Source organism: Typopeltis vanoorti, chromosome 12 (assembly GCF_054136105.1).
Source record: "Typopeltis vanoorti isolate ZY-2024b chromosome 12, IOZ_Tvanoo_1.0, whole genome shotgun sequence".
NCBI classification, from domain to species: domain Eukaryota; kingdom Metazoa; phylum Arthropoda; class Arachnida; order Uropygi; family Thelyphonidae; genus Typopeltis; species Typopeltis vanoorti.
In genome coordinates this window covers 17,567,209-17,588,035 of record NC_143560.1, presented here as the reverse complement: position 1 = coordinate 17,588,035, position 20,827 = coordinate 17,567,209, and the positions used below count along the sequence as shown (strand labels likewise).

At 35.1% G+C, this 20,827-nt stretch overlaps 1 protein-coding gene across 1 annotated transcript in view; it reads left to right on the top strand.

Annotated features, from left to right (window-relative positions):
* CPT2 (Carnitine palmitoyltransferase 2) overlaps positions 1-8,237 on the top strand; it is a 153,521-nt gene extending 145,284 nt beyond the window's left edge. Inside the window, exon 12 of the mRNA XM_090401463.1 lies at positions 3,336-8,237. Coding sequence (XP_090257589.1) covers positions 3,336-3,673 — 338 coding nt within the window. The 3' untranslated portion in view covers positions 3,674-8,237. The remainder of the gene's footprint in view (positions 1-3,335) is intronic.
* The last annotated feature ends 12,590 nt before the right edge of the window (positions 8,238-20,827 follow it).

The following is a 20,827-nucleotide window of genomic DNA, read 5'->3' as shown; positions in this document are numbered from 1 at the left end:
AGACTACTGGATGCTAAAGAGAAGCTCTCACAATAACAAGCATTATTATAACAAATTCAGCTGACTGTAACATATACAGTGGAACCTCAGTTGTCGAACACCTCTGTTCTCGAACAATTCAGTTTCCGAACTAAAAACGCCCTGGTTTCCAACCTAGAATTTCGGTCGGAATTCTGAATTTCGGAGAGTGCATTTAAAGCTTGTGCTGGATGGTTTGAACGATTCAAGAAGCGTACAAATCTTCACAGCATCAAAGTCATGGATGAGGCAGCAAGTGCAGATACAGGCGCGGCAAGTAAATTTCCCGAACTTCTGACAGAAATAATTGAGGACGGGGAATATTTGCCTGAGCAAATATTTATGGCTCTGTTTTGGAAGAGGATGCCAACACAGACATTTATTGCAAAAGAGGAAAAATCTATGCTTGGATTCAAGGTCGCAAAAGGTCAGATCACTGTTATGATTGGCGGCAACACTTCAGGGAACTTGAAACTTAAACCGCTTACAGTGCACTATTCCCAGAGACCGTGGGCCTTTAAGAACATTGACCCGAGTAGGCTGCCCGTAATCTGGAAATCCAATACCAAGGCTTGGGTTACACGTGTGCTGTTTGCAGACTGGTTCAATAACCACTTCATTCCCCAGGTGAAGGAATATTGTACCAAGAAAGGAATCCTGTTTAAGGTGCTTCTCCTCCTGGACAATGCCCCCAGCCACTCGGAAGAGTTGGATGACTTTCATTCTGACGTAAAAGTTGTTTACCTGCCTCCTAAAACCACTGCGCTGTTGCAACCTATGGATCAAGGCGCTACTGTGACTTTCAAAGCCTACTATCTGTGGCGTATGTTTTCCCAAGCAATCAAGGCCATTGATAGTGGTGAGGGCATTACTCTACGTGATTTCTGGAAGAATTATAATATCCTTGACGCTATCAAAAACATCGGGGTGGCATGGGATGAAGTCAGGCAGACAACAATGAACGCTGTGTGGAAGAAACTCTGCCCAGAAATGGTGCAAAATCGTTTAAAGCAAGGAGAGCAGACAATGACTGATACGGTTGCCGAGTTGACACAAGAATTACAGCAAGCGACGGAGACGTGTGTGCAACTGGCAGAGCAATTAGAGCTGGAAGTGGATAACATTGACAAACTTCTTTTGAGTCACGATGAAGAGCTTACTAATGATGACCTTATGCAGTTGGAGGCATTCCAAAATTCCGAAGAAAATACTATGCTGATTGAACTGCCAAGTCCAGAAGTTAAGAAATTTAAAACAATGGGACTAGCCGAGGCTTTTAACCTGATAGACATGGTGCTAGCAAAATTAGAATCGATGGATCCGAACTCCGAGCGGTTCGAGAATGTTAGCCGCAATATCCATTCCGATATGTCTAGCTACAAGGCCATCTACGATGACAAAAAGCATATGACCACACAATCTACTCTAGACATGTTTGTGAGATGCCACTCACAACTCAGACGACCTCGACTACGCTCAGTCATCGATGTCGAGAGGGGTAGAAGTTGCCAGAGAACAGCATTTTTCTTCACAACCATCCACCACCAGCACCGACTCTCCCACTACAGAGTTAAATTAGCTGTCACAAGACATTTTTTTATTTGAAAGGTGTTATTTCAGTTTGTTTTTATATTCTTTTATATATTTTTCATACTTTTAAAGTTTGTATCTGAGTAAATACTGCTGCATGATGTTTCATTTATAAAATAATATTGTGTAAATAATATGCTGTACATATCTGTATATATACATACATATAATAATAAATATTGCAGTTTCTTACGAAGTTACACTTAAGCAATTTACAAATTCGACTTACATAAAATTCAAGTTACGTAAAGGTTTATGGAACGCATTACTTACGTAACTTAGGGGGTCACTGTATTATCTGTGTGTGTGTGTGTATATATATATACACACGAGAGTGGTCTGAAAAGTTCTCGGCCTCGTCCATAGATGGCAACACTATCAGCACAATTTTTTTTGTTTTTTCTAAGTTGGTACATCTGTCATAAGCATCCATATGAAATTGCAAGTTATTCTATCAAGTAGTTTGTTTTATATAGCTGTCTGTATCCCTTGAAATGGATAAAATTGAGTATCATGTGGTTATAAAATTCTTTGTGAAAGAAGGTTTAACGCCAAAAGAAATTCATTCGAAGTTCATAAAAGTTTATGGCCACTCTTCTCCTTCATTTTCGACAATTAAGAAATGGGCTGCCGAGTTTAAACATGGCTGTACCAGCCTTGAAGATGATCCACATGAAGGACGTCCAAAAAGTGTAACAACACCAGAAATCATTGATCAAGTGCGCGATTTGGTATTGGATGACCGGTGAGTCAAAGTGCGTTAAATTGCTGAGACTATAGACATTTCAAAAGAATGTATAGGATATATTTTGCATGAAGAATTGCAAATGAAAAAGCTTTGCATAAGATGGTTGCTGCTCTTGCTCATAGCAGATCAAAAACGCACTTGCATGAAAATCTCTGAACAGTGCTTGGAGCGTTTTAACAAGAATAAAACTGATTTTGTGTGTCAATTTATTACTGTGGATGAGACTGGGATTCACCATTACACCCCACAATCCAAACAGCAGTCAAAACAGTGAACAAAAACTGCTTGTACAGTGCTAAAGAAGACAAAGTCAGTTCCATCAGCAGGAAAGGTTATGGCATCGGTGTTTTGGAGTGCTAAGGTCATTTTGTTTATTAATTATCTTGAAAAGGCTAAAAGAATTACCCAGGAATATTATTCCAATCTTTTAACCAGACTAGATGAAAAAATTTGTGAGAAAATACCCGGTTTGCAGAAGAACAAAATCATCTTTCATCAGGACAATGCACCTGTCCGCAAAGGTGTTTTGGCAATGGGAAAATTAAGGGATCTTCATTATGAATTGTTGAAACATCCATCCTATTCCCCAGATTTGGCTCCCTCTGACTTTTGTCTCTTCCCAAGACTAAAACTCTTCCTCGCTGGTCAGTGTTTTTCTTCAAATCAAGAGGTTATTGAAGCTGTTGAGGGGTATTTTGCACATCTTACTGAGAACCACTGCAAGGATGGGATAATGGCACTGGAGCATCACTGGAATAAATGTATTAGTCTTAAGGGAGATTATGTTGAAAAATAAAAATAATTTTGAAATTATACATTCGTTTTTTCATTGTTAGGCTGAGAACTCTTTAGACCCACCCTCGTATATATATATTCTATAAGTTAATGTCATTATATACTTTAAATAATAAGCACATATACAGAATAAAAATGTGATTATTACAGAAAATACAAATGATTGGTAATTATATTTCAATAGGACAGGGATTCGATCGTCATCTTTTTGGCTTGAAAACTTTAGCTGAGAAGAAAGGTGGATCACTGCCAGAGCTATTTCAAGACCCAGCATATAATGTTGCAAATTATTTTATACTTTCAACATCTACTCTTTTAGGACCAGCATTTGTTGGTGGAGGATTTGGTCCTGTTGTGCAAGATGGTCTGGGATTAGGCTATGGTTTTATAGATGACAGAATGGGTTGTCTTGTAAGTTCCTACTCACAACATGCAGATGGAAAAGGATTTGTTAAGTGTTTACAGGATAGTCTTGATGACATTTATGATGTATTACAAGTATCACACCATAACTCTTTGTAATATTAATAAATATTTTAAAGTAGTTTATTAGTAAATAATTATGTATGGACTGTAAATATTGAGAGACAATAACAGATATTGCATTAGTTTTCAATCTTGGCTTCACAGGCGAAGGCGATAAGAGAAATCCTATGATGCCATGGATGTTTGATTGTAATTTTGATTCAGTTTGATTTTCACTGACTATTAAATGAGCAGGATATTTTCATGATATTTGAATGTTTTAGGAACAGTCTTTAAGTGCATTTTGCAAAGATGTATATCCACATTTAGGAGCAGCACTCTGTCTGTCCTTCCTTTGGTATACCTATAAGTATTGATCTGGTTGATATTTTAATTACATTTGTTATTTGGGATCTGTTAAAATATATATATCCATACATTTGATTGAAAATTTTGATTTTCATAGCCATACAAATTTAAAGTAAATTGAGCAGAATGCAACTTATTTTGGAATTAGGCATATAAATTTAAAATAAACTGAAATAAAACATGATAGAAATATATATTTACTATATTTTATATATATTAGTGTTCCAGAGATGATTTCGGTTAAGAAAAGGATACTATGGGTCTGATAAAGGTTGAAAACTATGATGTAATGATGTCTGTCTTGTGTTTGCATTAGTCCTGTTTGATAAAGAACATCATGTTATAAGTGAAAATTTTAATAATTTAATTATTGCTTATTTTAATTGCTACACATTTATACACAAAAAAAAATGTTTGAGACATATGTGATAGTATGCATCCATTTCAGCACATTCACCAAATATGTAGATTACTATTTTTAACAAACAGTTGAAATAATATATTCTGTAATAATGGAATCTATTCAATAACAGGAATAGTCACTACAGCTTTTATCCCATTGCTATAGCCATTTTGTTTATTATAGGAATATATTGATGTTGTGGAGAAAGCTTCTGTGAGATGCATTGACTATTTGTCATTAAAAAAAAAAAATAATAATAATAAATTTTGGCAATACCTTTTGCCAAGTCATATGTCAGCATTGTCTTTTTAAATATAATGCTTATTAATATCAAAAGTAACTGTTGCTTTTTTTTTTTATTTTTGATAGTAATATTTATTAGCATCCTACATGCACTGAGGTACTACTAATATTAGAGTGAAGAAAATAAGGATCTATGCAAGATTTCAATGCATCTAGCATGCTGAAATACATTTAGAAACATTTAGAAATCTGTTAAAGAATAATTGCTGTTAAGTAGCTTTTTGTATTACATTTACAATATTTCAATGTTATATAGTGTGAAATATATATATATCAAAAAAAAATTGTGATATATGGTTGTACCAAAAATTGATACTCTTTTTGTAGAACTTATTGTATAGTGAAATGACTGTAATTCATTTCACATGCAAAATAGTTCACATGCAAAAAATGTGAACCAATATTAACATGTCACGTACTGTTAAGAGATACATTATGATGCTTTAACGCATTTTAAATTTTATTAATCATTTCCTACCAACAAATTGTAAGTTATGTCTTTGTTCATGGCATTTGTGCTTTACATACCTGCCCTGATAATCCTTTGTCTCCATTTATGCATTAGTAATTTCAAATTTCTTTTTTAACATTCTCATTTTTGAAATGATGATGATAATAATAATGGTGTCTATTTGGTCTCCCTGGTTTACCCTTAAGACTCTATCTGTTGTCATTGTCTTTGGTCTCCATGCATTGAGTAACTGTTTTATTTCTAATTAACTCTCATAGATCCATTTTTTTAAATTGGTTTGAACTCTGTGTATATAATGTCTGGATACCTGCTGGTTTTGTGTTTTGTTCTATATGCTGTTGACTCACCACTATACCAGGTTTGCTTATTTTTATTTGTTTTCATATTTTTTTTTTCACAAAAACTGGAATTGTGGACATGTAAAAATGATGGTCAGTTCAATGTTAGTAAACATAAAGTTATTTTCTTTGGGGTTATGCTAGTAGATACTAAAAAGGCTAGGAATCTTGGAGTTTTAGTAGATAGGAAGTTGAAGTTCAGAAGCCATTTAGCAGATATTGCTAATACTATTTAGAAGATAATTGCAATGCTGAAATGAGTGAGGATAAGGACAAGTTCATTTGCAAGGTTAAGAACTTATTTTGCCTCTTTATAAGTCCTTGATATGACTTCACACGAGCTATCATGTGCACATCCAGTGTCCTAGTTTCTGTAGTGATGCATATACAATTAAGCAGGTGCGAAGGAGAGTGTGCGAGCTATCATGTGCACATCTAGTGTCCTAGTTTCTGTAGTGATGTATATACAATTAAGCAGGTGCAAAGGAGAGTGCTAAAGATGACTTTGTGCTACTGTTCTTAACAATTTCAAGTCATTTGATAATGAGTTTCTTTGCAAACTACCATCCCATTGTTTTGCTTTCCAACTATAATTGATTAGTGGCGTCTCTCATCCTGTTGTTTGCTACAAGTTATGTCAGTGGCTTTCTCTCTTCAGTCTTTATTTCTAGTGCAGGAAAGAATAGACCCCTTATTTCTATCACTAGGGCTTTTTCTGTCACCTGCTTCTTTCTCCTATACACAAATGACATTCTCATGCTGACTTCTATGTCCATAGTTTTGCTGATGATAGTGCATTTCATTTCTCTTACTCATTTTACAGACTTTGCAGTGCACAACATCTCAGGCTCAAATATTTACAATTAGTGCCTTAAGCAGAAATCTGCATACTATTCTTTGATGGGGTTAGGATAAACTAGTCACTTTCAGCACTCCCAAAACAGTTCAATCTTCTTTCTTCGATTTTTAAAAGAGGATCTTAGTTCACTTTCTCTCGTTACCTTTGATAATATTCTGATCACCAAATTAGATCAGATCTTGATGAGAAAAATTGATGAATACTTTCATTACTTTACATTGCCAAGCTATAAAGTCCAATATTAAGCCAACCATCTTAGAATACACTTCTTGCGTTTGATGTAGGGCACTAAAATTTCTCTAAAAATTCTTGATACTGTTGTCTTCTAGATGGCATCACGAACTTTTAGAGAATTTCATCAAGAATTTTAAAGGTTTAGCTAATCAGTAATTCCTCTCCACAGACTTATTCCTACTAATGTCTTACAGATAATTTGTTTCTGCTTTAATGTCTCTTTTATCAGAGGTATTTTTTCACCCAATGTTTTTTTTTTTTTTTTTTTTTTTTTGCAAAACTTATAATAATATGAGTGGCAGCTGTCCAATATCCATCTATAGGCAAACTGTTAATCAACCAAACCTTCTCTTTCATTCCATCAACCTCAATTCTCAGGAACAGCCCTTGTGTCCCAAGGACTACATCCTCCATTCAGAAAAGAATATTAATATATTTCTTCTCCATTAATCCCTGCCTACACATCGCACTAACATTCTGGATTCTGCAACCTTTCATGTGTAGTACTGATTTTAAAAAATGTGTCTAAGTTATTTATCAAGCCAAAAGTTACACTGTGAAATGTTTGGCTTGATAGAGGATGAGAATCCACGTGAATATATCTATGAGTAAATAGTAAAACTTAATTTATATTCAGATATAGAGATCTAGTTGTCTCTATTTCCCCCCCCCCCCATTATTACTGTAACTTTTAGTTTGTAGTCCACTGATATGTAGAAGATCCATTATCTTATGTATGATTATCTTATTATCTTGCTTTTGTCTTCAACCATCCATTCAGAGCAATATATTTCACTTGTAGACACATTAATCCAGTTGTTTCCTTTGTTCAGACATCTGTGACCTTGTCCCGATATAAGGCTTGCTGAAATACAGATCTTTTTTTTTATACTCCATAAAGTACTTACAATGAGATCTCTTCCTTTCATTCATACAAATTTTGTTTGTAATCTACATTCATATAGCTGCTGGTGATATCATTTTGGTGATCTCTCTCTCTCTCTCTCTCTCTCTCTCCCCCCACTTTCTCCCATTGTTCTTCAACCTTTTGCTTGCAGGTTTCTGATTACTATACTTGTTGATTTACATTATTTGCTCTCTCATCTGTTACCTAGTAATGCAATAATTTGGCCTCATCCTATGTTTAGCCAACATCAAGGCAAACTATTACAGTACTTGATACATTAACTTCAGTCCTTTTTTTGGGCATCATGCATTTAATACATGGACTTATTCTTGAAAATTCTTTCAGATTTTATCATTTGCAAATGTACATTGCTCTCATTACGCTATTTCTTCAATAAATTAAACTCAAATGAACTCAAAACTTATCCATCTAGTATACTACTAGGTACTAACTTCTTCCATCTCCTGCATCAGGTATCGGTCATTTAATACAATTTTAATAATATTCAATCATGAATAATTTTTATTATTGTTTGTTGGTTTTATATATATATATATATATATATATATGGGGAAATTATAATTATGGATAGTTGAGAAATGCAACCAAAGTTTAGATTTTCATTATTTTTTATCACTATACATGATGTGTTATGATCATACCACAAAAATTTATTCCTTGCCATTTGTTTTGTTGTATTGTATATTAAATTTTTATGCTTTTTTATGAATAAAGATTTATATATTTTTATTAGAAAATAAATATAAACTGATAAATATGATAACCTTATTTTAATAAGTCTGTCTGCTTCTTGTTTTCATCCTGTTTCTTCCACCATATTTCAGCTTAACATTCTTTTATAGCAGTATATCCACACAAATAAATTATTTCCTTATCCTCATTATTCCTATGATGATATAGATGAGTCTACCTCCATCTGCATAAAGTTAGACTCATCATAGGAGACCCATTCTAACCATTGCTCACACAACACTTATCATATCTCTTGTTGAACTCATTTACTGACAAGCACTTACAACCACCTCTGACATCATTTCACTGTTCAAACAAAAAATCTAGTCCTATCATCTATTGAACATAGTCTTTGGTGCCATTCCTATAAAACCATTTCCTGTATTTCGTCTGTCAGTTAGTTTTTGAAGTCCTTCAGTTCACAGACACCTTCAATTTTTCTCATAGGGAGCATTTCATAGACCTGTTACAATCTAGATCACCCGCTACTGGATCCTCTCTACCACTCCCCCCCCCCCAATGGATTCCAGGAAACCATTGGGGGGGGGAGTGGTAGAGAGTTCTGCACACAGCAGTTCCAGATTTGACATCAAAGCCTTATAAAAGGGAATAATAATCTCCCTATTCCTGCTCATCAATGTAGCTTATGTGCTAATTTATCAACCCTTGCAATATGTCTTCTAAACTTCAACTCCTTGTCCCATAATCACATCCAAATCCTTTGCCTCATCAATTTCCTGCAGGTCATTTCCATCAATTAGTACACCACGTGTGATCTCTTCATCCCAAAGTATATAAATGTATACTGGATATACATGCCAATCCTGGCCTATGAACTAACAACAGAAGTTGTAAAACAAATGTAAAAAAAGTTAGTGACAGAGAATATTAATTGAGCCTTAATTCTGATTTGGTTGGGATGAAAATATGGTCAGGTTACACAAGGGTATTGCTAAAATTTTTGGAGTAGTGTTTTAAGGTCTTAAAAAAAAAACAAAAAAAAAGCTGGTTAGAATGAGAATTCAGAAGTTTTAAATTGTGATCCTAACTTAATTCCTTTGTCAAGTGTATTGTTTAGTAATCTATTCATGTTTTATTACTAATGACATTTGAGTGTATAAGGCTGTATGTATTAGATTTCAGATAAACATTTTAAAAGCTTTTAGCAGTTTTTGCATAAAGTGGTTAAGAATAAATAATAAGCTGGTAGCATGGATATGAACAAAGTGTCCACTAGGTATCCAAGAGTATGAGGATGTGGAGCTATAGAGAATGAAGGCAGCCTCATGATTTATTCTTTAGCTGCTGTTGTTTAATTTAAGGATATTTTGGATGGTGTAAAGAGTGACATAGGTATCTGCTGATGATGCAAAGTTTGAAACAACAAGAAAGAATGATTCCAGTATTCCATCTCTTCAAAGAACACCTGAATGGGCTGCTGCTACATGCAAAAGAAAAAAGGATATCAATTTTATTGTTACCAAGCAATAAGGTTTTCATTTATGAATTCATTTTGAATTCATAAATCGCAAGCATTAGAGTGTAACAGTGGAACTGCACATGTAGGAAATTTTAATCCAATATTATGCCTATAGCAAGAGGCATTTTCAAGGAAAATACAGCAAAATTGAAGAAAACAAAATTTGATCAAATATTTTTGGTTGATTTAAATGAAGGATGACAGTCTCCACGGTATTTGGCCATTTTTTTTAGCTCCAAATTTCTTCAAATTTGTAGAGTATAAGTTGATTCCCAGAATAATTTTTGGTTGAGTATTTTTTAAGGATGATAGTGTTGTTCTCCATCTTACTAGGATCTCCAGTATATGGTTTTCCAGTCTACTTTGTCCATATCAGTTCATAATTATACAGTCTTAATTTTTTTCTCTCATTTTATCTGCAGTAAACTCTCTCTCTCATAATGAGAGTGTGTGAGAGAGAGAGAGAGTTTATATTGGCAATGTGTTTACCGTAGATGGTCTGATGTTCAGGAAATATATTTAGTAAATATATGCTTTTTGATGAATGGGGATAAGAAGGGATTCTTTATATTTCTTTATAAGCCTTTGAACTGACTATCTCCCAGATTTACACATCGTGTAGATCTGTACATCCAGATTTTATATATATTATATATATATATACGAAAATAGTAGAAAAGGCATGCAGATGTAACTAAGGTGTCAGGACTATAACGAGTTGAATTATTAGGAATCATTAAGAGAATGTGTATTAAAGAGTTTGGTACAAAAACGGAAAAATGACATGACATAACTACAAGTTGTTAAAGAGATTTTATATGATAAGAATGTACTTTTTCAACATAGAGCAGGAGGGAAATTCATGGAAACTGAATAGAAGTATGATTAGCAAGTGAGCAACAACTAAATTATTCTAATGGTAAATAGAATGCATTGCCAAGGAGAGATATGATTGGATGTTTTTAATTTTATTAATGGTCATTTAATCTTTTCATTTTTTTTATTAATGGAAATGTAACCTTTTACAGCTGTGCACGAGTATTCTCAAGTGCATTCTTGCATTTAAAAACTTTGGCCAAAACAACTTTTAAACACATTTGAATTTTGCAGGCATCTAGTATCAATTTAATGTAGTTAAACTCAAACAGTTCTCTGTCTTCATCTGCTATCCAGAGGAGAATCTACTTTTGCATATAGCAGAAGAAATTACCTGGTGATGTATCATATGGTCATTGTCTTCCCACAGATAGTAAAAATAGTGGTGTGTGTGCATGCTGACCATAAGAAATGAAAATTGCAGGAAATCATGAAAGTTAAACAGATAGATAGGTGTCTTTATGTCAAAGACAAACAGTAAGAATAATGAGCAGTGGGCAGCTCAGACATGATGAGTAGTTCAGTTGAATGTTTGCACGAGACCTTGAAGTAGTACAGAAAGTTCTGTTTTCACCTCCTACACATAACAGCTCTAAATTCGCAGACACTCAGAAAAGCATAATTGCAGATTTTCAACTGGCTATCATAAGATAATTTTTTCAAATCTTCTGTACACCAAGAACAACCACTGAAATGGAATGTATATCACTTTGTGATCAAACTCCCTTTTGAAAGGAAGGTTTAAGGAAATCCTCAACCCTAGGATTTCCAGCATCAAAATGAAATTCCTGCAAGGTATTATGATATGTATCCAAATACCCAAATAACTCATTTAAATAGAAGAAAGAGAGAGAGCAAAAAAAACAAATGTTGGGTAACCTCTGTATTTACCCCCAGGTTCAAAAATAGCATATAATGGCTAAATTTTGAAAGTATGATTAAACATTTTGGAGGTGGCCCAAAATGTTTAATATTGTCTAAAAATATTTAGTAAGATTTTCAATAAAGCATAATTTATCATGGTTTTGGTTAAACTTGAATTGAAAAAAAAAAAAAACTCATGTTTTACATAATACGTTTAATTTAAATTATAAAAGAAAATAAGTCAGCAAGGAGAAGAGTTTGACTAACTTTTATATTACCATTCAAACTACTGAGCAATTGCAATCAATAGCCAACTTTTCCACAACGTAGAGGCCCACAAATTAATCAGTAACCACCAGTATTGATTCTGCCATTCAAGATTACAACTGACCTTGTAGCTTACATTACCCACCACTGGACACATGCTGTAAAAAGATTCGGAGAAACTTTTGCGGTTGCCTTTGACATTTCCAAAGCCTTTGACCATGTTTGGCATCATGGCCTGCTTAACAAATTGCCATCCTTTGGTTTCCCTGCCACTGTCTGTAAGTGGGTAGCAAGCTTTCTCTCTGTAAGTCATGGCTCCCTCTCTTCGAGCTTCGCATCAATGCTGGAGTGCCTCAAGACTGTCCTATCACCAACTCTCTTTCTCTTGTTCACAAATCACCACTGATCCTATGCACAGCTTTGCTGACAATAGTACTCTCGACTCATCCTAATCATTTGACAAACCATGCAGTACTCTGACATCCCAGGCTACGTGATCATCTACAACTAGTGCTATAATTATTGATCTACATAATGTTCTTCAATGGGACAAGAACAACCACATCATGTTCAGTGCCAATAAAGTTTTGCCTTTTCTCTTCCAAAAGAGATAATAGAAATCTCAGCTTACCTACCCTTATCTTCAGTAATACACAGATCACTAGACAAGATCAGATCGCTCTCTCTGGCTCTACTTGGTCTAATATAAACACATCACATCAATAGCCTCCTCACCATACAAGAAACTAGGCATTCTCTTTTGTTCAAAAGGCCATTTTACACCAACTCCTAACTATACTTAGGTGGTCTGAAAAACTATTGGCACAATTTTTTTTTTCTAAGTTGGTACATCTGTAATAAGCATCTATGTGAAATTGCAAGTCATTCTATCGAGTAGTTTGTTTTATACTGTCTGAAGCAAAAGTGTTGTCTGTATCCCTTGAAATGGATAAAATTGTGCGTTTATAAAATTCATTGTGGAAGAAGGTTTAACTACAAATGAAATTCATTCGAAGTTCATAAAAGTTTACGGGCACTCTTCTCCTTCATTTTCGACAATTAAGAAATGGGCTGCCGAGTTTAAACGTGGCCATGTCACCCTTGAAGGTGATCCATGCGAAACACGTCCAAAAAGTGTCAGAAATCATTGATCAAGTGCATGAAATGGTATTGAATGATGGTGAGTCACAGTGCGTGAAATTGCTGAGACTATAGGCATTTCAAAAGAACGTGTAGGATACATTTTGCATGAAGAATTGCAAATGAAAAAGCTTTGCGCAAGATGGGTGCCGTGCTTGCTCATAGCAGATCAAAAATTCACTCACATGAAAATCTCTGAACAGTGCTTGGAGCATTTTAACAAGAATAAAACTGATTTTGTGCGTCGATTTATTACTATGGATGAAACTTGGATTCACCATTACACACCAGAATCCAAACAGTAGTCAAAACAGTAGACAGATAAGAAGCCAGATGTTCAGCGCTGAAGAAAACAAAGTCGGTTCCATCAGCAGGAAAGGTCATGGCATCGGTGTTTTGGGATGCTAAAGGCATTTTGGGGGAGACCTGACTCCTACCAGGTGCGTCCCTTGGGTGGTGGATAAGGGAAACCCCAAATGGGTTGCTCCGAATAAAGAATAAGGAGTTGTGGACCAAAGGATACAGCAGAGGAGTGGCAAGCCGGCTGCATTATTCTGCCATTCAACCCTATGAATCAGGAGTCTCCACTGTGTCAAGAAAAGTTACTGTGTCCGAGGAAACCGATGCGACTGGTGCTAGATCACAGGGAGCAGTCGAGAAGTTTAGTATGTGGTCAGCCAATAGAATTTCAATTTCTTACCCTTAAATATAAGGACACTGTTAAAACCTTGGAAAATAAATTTGATGGAAAAAGAACTTGCTGGGATCAAATGGGACATTTTAGGTTTGGCTGAAACCCATTGGACAGGAGAAGGAGTTATAAATCTAAATTCAGGAAAACTATTCTACTCGGGCAGAGAGGACAATATACATAGAGGAGTCGGCATTTTAGTGAATAATAGTCTACAAAATGCAGTCATGGCCATAAACCACGTGACCCAAGAATGATCGCTATCAGATTAAAAGGTAAAGAAAAAAATGTTCACTTTACAATTATTCAAATCTACATGCCCGACCAGTCACATGAAGATGAAGAAATAGATACCTTTTATGATAAGTTGCAAGTTCTAATAAGCAAGACCAATAAGAAAGATATATTAATAGTGATGGGAGATTTTTATGCCAAAATTGGGAAGTTCATCCCAGGCATGGAGGATGTTATGGGCAGGTTCGGAGTTGATAACAGAAATGAAAGAGGTGAAAGAATTTTAGAATTTTGTAAAGCAAATAATCTATTTATCTGTAACACCCTGTTTTCCATAGACCTTCCCACAAATACACATGGACCTCACCAGATGGTACAACAAAGAACTGTATTGATTACATTCTAATCAAACGCAATTGGAAATCATCAGTGCAAAATGTTAGAACTTTAAAACTCCAGACTTCGACACTGACCATGAACTGCTAGCAGCAAAAATTAAACTAAAATTCAAGTATCATAAATCACAAGCTCCTATCAACAAAGTGGACCTGTCAAAACTGAAAGAGACATCTATGCAAGATAATCATCAGACACTAATAGGAAATGGGTTAGAAGATTATCCTATGACATTATAGAAAATACATGGAATCAAGGTAAAAAAATTGTTACAAGTACTGCAAGAAACATACTTGTTACATCAAGACCAAATCATGAATGGATAACCCCTGAAATTCTAAATACTTTAGAAGAAAAAAGAACAGCAAAGCATATATTAAATATAAAAAATACAGAAGAAAATAAACAACATTATAAGAATCTTAAAAACAAAATTGATAAAATGTGCATATCTGCCAAAAATAACTGGTTGGAGGAAAAAGCAAAACTCTGCGAAGAAGCTAATAAAAGAAATAATAATAAAACAGTATACAAAATTATCAAAGAATTAACTAAGATCTATAAAGATAAACCATTAACAATGAAAGATAAAAACAATCTAGAAACTGGGTCAATACAAAATATTAAAATAATTTGGAAGGACTACTGTCAAACATTATTTCATAAAGAACAGGAGGAGGAAAGTATATCAGAAAAGATGATATATGAAAAAGCACCACCCATAACCTCAGCAGAAATTATAGATGCAATAAACCAAATGAAACTTTCAAAAGCTACGGGTAAAGATGAAATATCTATAGAACTATGGAAATATGGTGGCAAGGAAGCCATTAATTTCTTAATGAATTTATTTAATCAAATTCTTTATACTGGAGTAATTCTAACTGACTGGAAAACAGGAATTATTATACCAATTCACAAAAAAGGAGACAAAAGAATATGCGAAAATTACAGACTCATAGCACTCTTAAGTCATAGTTATAAACTATTCATTCGAATTATACACAAGAGAACACAGGTGCTTACAGAAAAAATCATAGAGGAAAACCAAGCAGGATTCAGGCCACATAGATCCACTATGGACCATATCTTCACCATTAATAATATTGCAGAAAAATATTGGGAATACAACCTGCCCATATACTGTTGTTTCATAGATTTTAAGCAAGCCTTTGATTCAGTTAATAGAAACAAATTGATTACCATCCTAAAAAATGTAAAAATGGAGTTTTTACGTTTTAACATTTATTACAAATTATTATGGAGACACCAAAGCTTTTGTTAAAACAAACAACATTAAAACCGAGAATTTCAGAGTCGAGAAAGGTGTAATGCAGGGATGCCCTCTCTCTCTCACCTCAACTCTTTATCCTCTTCCTAGAAGAAGTCTGTAAAACCATAGCTGATGAACCAGGTGTAAAAATCAATGGTACCAACATTAATCACATAAAATACGATATCATTATTTTAGCAGATTCTAAACCACAGCTAGAAAAAACTATTAATATTTTAAATGACTCTTGTAAAACTTATGGTATGAAAATAAATCTTCATAAAACAAAAATAATGAAGATAGGTAGAGAAGAAGAAAATATTTCTATAAATCTTGAAAATCACCTGCTGGAACAAGTTAATAAATATGTTTATCTTGGCAGTCTTATATCTAGTAACCTCAACAATATGGAAACAGTAAAACACAGGCTAAACCTAGGTTGGACCAACATGAATAAACTAAACAAAATATGGAAAAATAAAAAAATCCCAACGATAAAATTAAAATTATATAAAACAATTATTATCCCAACGGCTACTTATGCTTCAGAAGCCTGGAGATTAACTCAACAACCAATCAAGAAACTTCAAGCATTTGAAATGAAATGCCTCAGAAAAATTAATAACACCCACTGGATGCAGCACAAGACTAATGATCAAGTCAGAACAGATTTAGACTTCCCAGATAATATAATAGACACAATCATTAAGCATCAACTGAGATCGTTTGGTCATATTCAGAGAATGGCCCCTCATAAACTCCCATATTTAGCTCTGAATGGATGTATCGGAAGAAAAAGACCTAGAGGCAGACCAAGAAGTACTTGGATAAAGTTGCTGAAAGAACATTCACATTTACTCAGCTACAGCTATAGAGTCATGATTGAGATGGCTAAAGATCGCGATAAGTGGAGAACCTTTCTTCTTAGTGGACTCAACCTGTTACCAATCGGATGAGATGAGATCAAAGGCATTTTGTTTATTAATTGTCTTGAAAGGGTAAAACAATAACCAGGGAATATTACTTGTGAGAAATGACCTGCTTTGCAGAAGAAAAAAATTATCTTTCATCAGGACAATACACCTGCCCACAAAGGTGTTTTGGCAATGGGAAAATTAAGGGATCTTCACTATGAATTGTTGGAACATTTACCATATTCCCTAGATTTGGTTCCCTCTGACTTCTGTCTCTTTCCAAAACTAAAACTCTTTTTTGCTGGTCAGCATTTTTCTTTGAATCAAGAGGTGATTGCAGCTGTAGAGGGGTATTTTTCAGATCTTACTGAGAACCACTACAGGGATGGGATAATGGCACTGGAGCATGGCTGGAATAAATGCCATTACCAAAACACCTTTGTGGGCAGGTGCATTGTCCTGAAAGATAATTTTTTTCTTCTGCAAACCGGGTCGTTTCTCACAAATTTTTTTTGTCTAGTCTGCTTAGAAGTCTTAAGGAAGATTATGTTGAAAAATAAAAATAATTTTGAAATTATAAATTCATTTTTTTATTGTTAGGCCGAGAACTTTTCAGACCACCCTCGTATACAAATCCCAAATCTGCCTATCTACCATGGGTTGATAATGTTCAGGAATTTGGGGTGGAATGGAGGATAAAGATCATCATTCCTCTAAGAATCATTCCTTTTATTTGGTCTAAGCAGATGTTTGGATCAAGAACATAGAAATGGTAGTCAGCCATCGAAATGGGCATAGTAGTAGTCAAAGCTGGTTATCCCATTTGGCACCTTTATAATGCTAAAGAACACAAGAACAAAATGAATGGGTGTGCAGGTGCTCTGTAATTACCAAGTGAAGAAATGATATCAGCAAGTGTATTTGGAAGTAGAGTTGGTTAAAAAAAAACAGTTAAGAATCTTAGCAGGGATGTGAAGATTGTCTGGTAGATGCATTCTGTGTGTTAGCTTGTTACTAATGGCAAATACCTTTGCATCCCTATCAGCTTGATCAGTGGAATTAGAGAAAAGAAGCCCAATATGTGTTGTGGACATGGAACTTCTCAAGGAAAATGATCTCAGTGTTTCATTATTTGATGCAGAAAATCAAGATTTAAATATATATAATCAAAGAGGTCAGAGTGGCATCAGAATTTCTTTTATCCAATTTTGTTGTAGATAAATGCAACTGTTTAGCAAGGAAGTTTTGATCTTAATCAGATCAAATGAGAGCAAATTCAAGGTTTACATTCTCTGACATTGTGGTGTAATTTATCATCCTTGTGACAGAAAAGAATTATGTAAAGTGTAGTTTAGATAGTTTTTCACTTCTCCATCTGAGGTTTCATTAAGAATAACAATTCTGGTTTGGATTCTTATTATTATCAACAGACCTCCACGGAGTCAAGAGACTCATTGTAAGAGGTCCTGCTCTTGCATGCACAGCTCATCATACGGCGACTTAATGCATTCACTGTTTCCACACTTCCAGGCAATCCATTCCAACTATCAACGACTCTCCATGCAAAATATCTATTCCACATTCCCTTGTTCACACCCACCTTATAGAGCTTCAAGGGATGGCCTCTCATTCTCCCCATCTCCAGATGTTCTATGAAAAATCTCCTCCTCATTACTCTGGTAATTACCCTTTCCCAACTTACACATCTCGATCATGTCTCCCCCCCCCCCCCCCGCCACTTCTTCTATCCACTAGGCTCTGTAATTTGCATTCTCTCAATCTGTTTTATTCCACATTCCAGAAACCAACTTTGTCAGTCATCTCTGAATCCTCTCCAAAATCTCATCATCCTTTTGAACACCTGGCAACCAAATCTGTGCACAGTAATCCATACGTGGCCAAAATCTTGCACAATGGAATCAAAACATCGTTATTTCTACATGTCAGTGTTCTCTGCATCAATCCCATTATCATGATTTTGTGTACATTTTAGCAAAATGTACACAAAATCTCAAGTCCCTATCCACCATCACCCCCAGATCTTTCACCTCCACCTCCTCTAAAATATCCCCACCAATCCTATACTATGCATCCCACCTTGGCTTCCCAAAATTTAAAAACCTTACACTTTGCAAAATTAAATCGATGTCACCACATGCTTGCCCATTCAGACAGTCTATTTAGGTCCTCTTGCAAAGCTACATCTGCTCTACTGCTCATAACACTCCCCAACTTTGCATCATCTGCAAACAACTGCATATCACCATTTTAAGCTGTTTTCAATGTTATTTACATACAAATTAAACAACAGTGTCCCCCAAAACAGACCCCACATGCCACTAGTTATCTTCTGGTATATCATCCCCCCTCTCCCCCCATACAAAACCAGACAGCCAATCTCCAATCCTATGCACTACTCTGCTATTCAGTCCCATCGGTTCCAATTTAATTACTAGTTTGTCATATGGCAATCTATCGAAAGCCTTTGCAAAATCTAAATGTACTACTGTATATGCATCCCCCTTGTCCAATGTATTCATCACCTTGTTATAATAAGTAAGCAGATGATTGCTAAAACACAATCTTCCTTTAGCAAACCCATGCTGTCCATTAAAGAGAATTCTACTGCTGTCTACCCAGTTCTGAATCCATGTCTTCACTAGTTTCTTCATTATCTTGATTACAACTGCAGACAAGCACATTGGCCTATAATTTGAAGCCTTAGTTTTATCAGCCCCTTTATGAAGCAGAACAATTTTGCCATCTTTCCTTTTCTTTGGAACCTTAGCTAATCTAAGACTCATGTTAAAAATATAAGTTAAAGCTGTTAACTCCCTGGAACATTTCCTCAAGATGCGGTGATATACCGTCAACTCCCATGGCCTTGTTGACATTAAGATTACTCAATTCCTCATATACCTCCTGCTCACTCACCATCATTGGTTCCTTCTCCCATTCCTACTTCTCTCAAGTTCTGCATTATGTTATAATCAATGATTGTAGACAGTGGTGCACTCTATTTAATCTTGGGGGGGGGGGGGTTGAGTTGAGTAGACGATTTAAGAATACACGCTATACATTGCATACGAGCTATGACTGAGCATCTGTAGTGATCGCCAATGCACGATACCCGTGATCTCTGGCTCGGCTTGGGCAAACGAAGTAGCACCCAAGCACCACTTTGTTCGCCTTGCGTTCACAGTGGCCAGAATTCCTGAGAGCTATAGGGTATTCCCACCTTATGTGACTGCTAATTCATAATTAGCATAGAAATAGAAGACATGACACAACATAAATTTTTTAAAAAAAAAGAATTTTAATTAGGAAAAGATTTTTGGAAATTTTTCTAGTGTTTTTTCCTTTTTTTTTTTTTTTGGGGGGGGGGGGGCAATGTCATTATCTACAATCATTGGCACACCCCTCCCGGGGTGTGCCAATGATTGTAGATAATGGTGCATATAATTTAAAATAATTGGTTGTTAGCAGATGAATCTGATGCACAGGGAGGATTTTAATGAATAGGGTTATCCCTTATTTCATTGCATGTTGACAGATTCTAGGTTTAAGTACTGGCATTAGTCTATTGCAATTCATCAATAGCTAACTTCTTCAACACCTGAAGAACTGTCTGCTAATCACTGACAACCAGTATGGATTCCTCCACTCATGATTCACAGATCCCTTTATCTACATCACTATTTCTGGACACATGCCTTGGAAAGGTTTAGAAAATCATGTGCTGTTGCACTTGACATTTCCAAAGCATTTGATAAGTTTTGGCACTGAGGATTCTCATCAAATTGCCATCTCATGGTATTCTTTCCATCTTTTTTATTGCCAGTTTTTTTTCTCATGCCCTTCACTTTTTGATACCATTATTTTCAATAGAAGATTACTCCAAAAAACTTCTTGGCATCTTGAAATTACCAAAAAAAACCTAAAATTCCAAACCTTAATAATATCCTCATATCAACAGATGCTACTGATTTCCCCTACTTATAGATTATGCAAACATTTAGCTTTATCTCTTACTGCTAACTCAAGCCTCACCCTCCCCACCAATACTTCTTACTTAAGCATATTACCTATTTTAATGCTTTTATTGAAAATTTCTAATGTGTTTCTTAGACTATTCTAAAGCTTTTGATTGTGTTGAGCATGTGAAACTGGGAAGGAATGAAAAGAATGGATTTTCCTCAACATATTATTAGGTTGATAGCCAACTTATACAGGGGCAAGAAGCCATGGCAAGAACAGGTGTTGGATTGACTGATTGGCTTCTGGTTGGAAAAGGAGTTAGGCAAGGATGTTTACTTTCTCCTCACTTGTTAGTATACATGCAGAGGATATCATGCGTGAAGCATTGGATAAGCTCAAGACAGGAATTAGGATAGGAGGTAAATTGATCAGTAATCTGAGGTATGCTGATGATACAGTA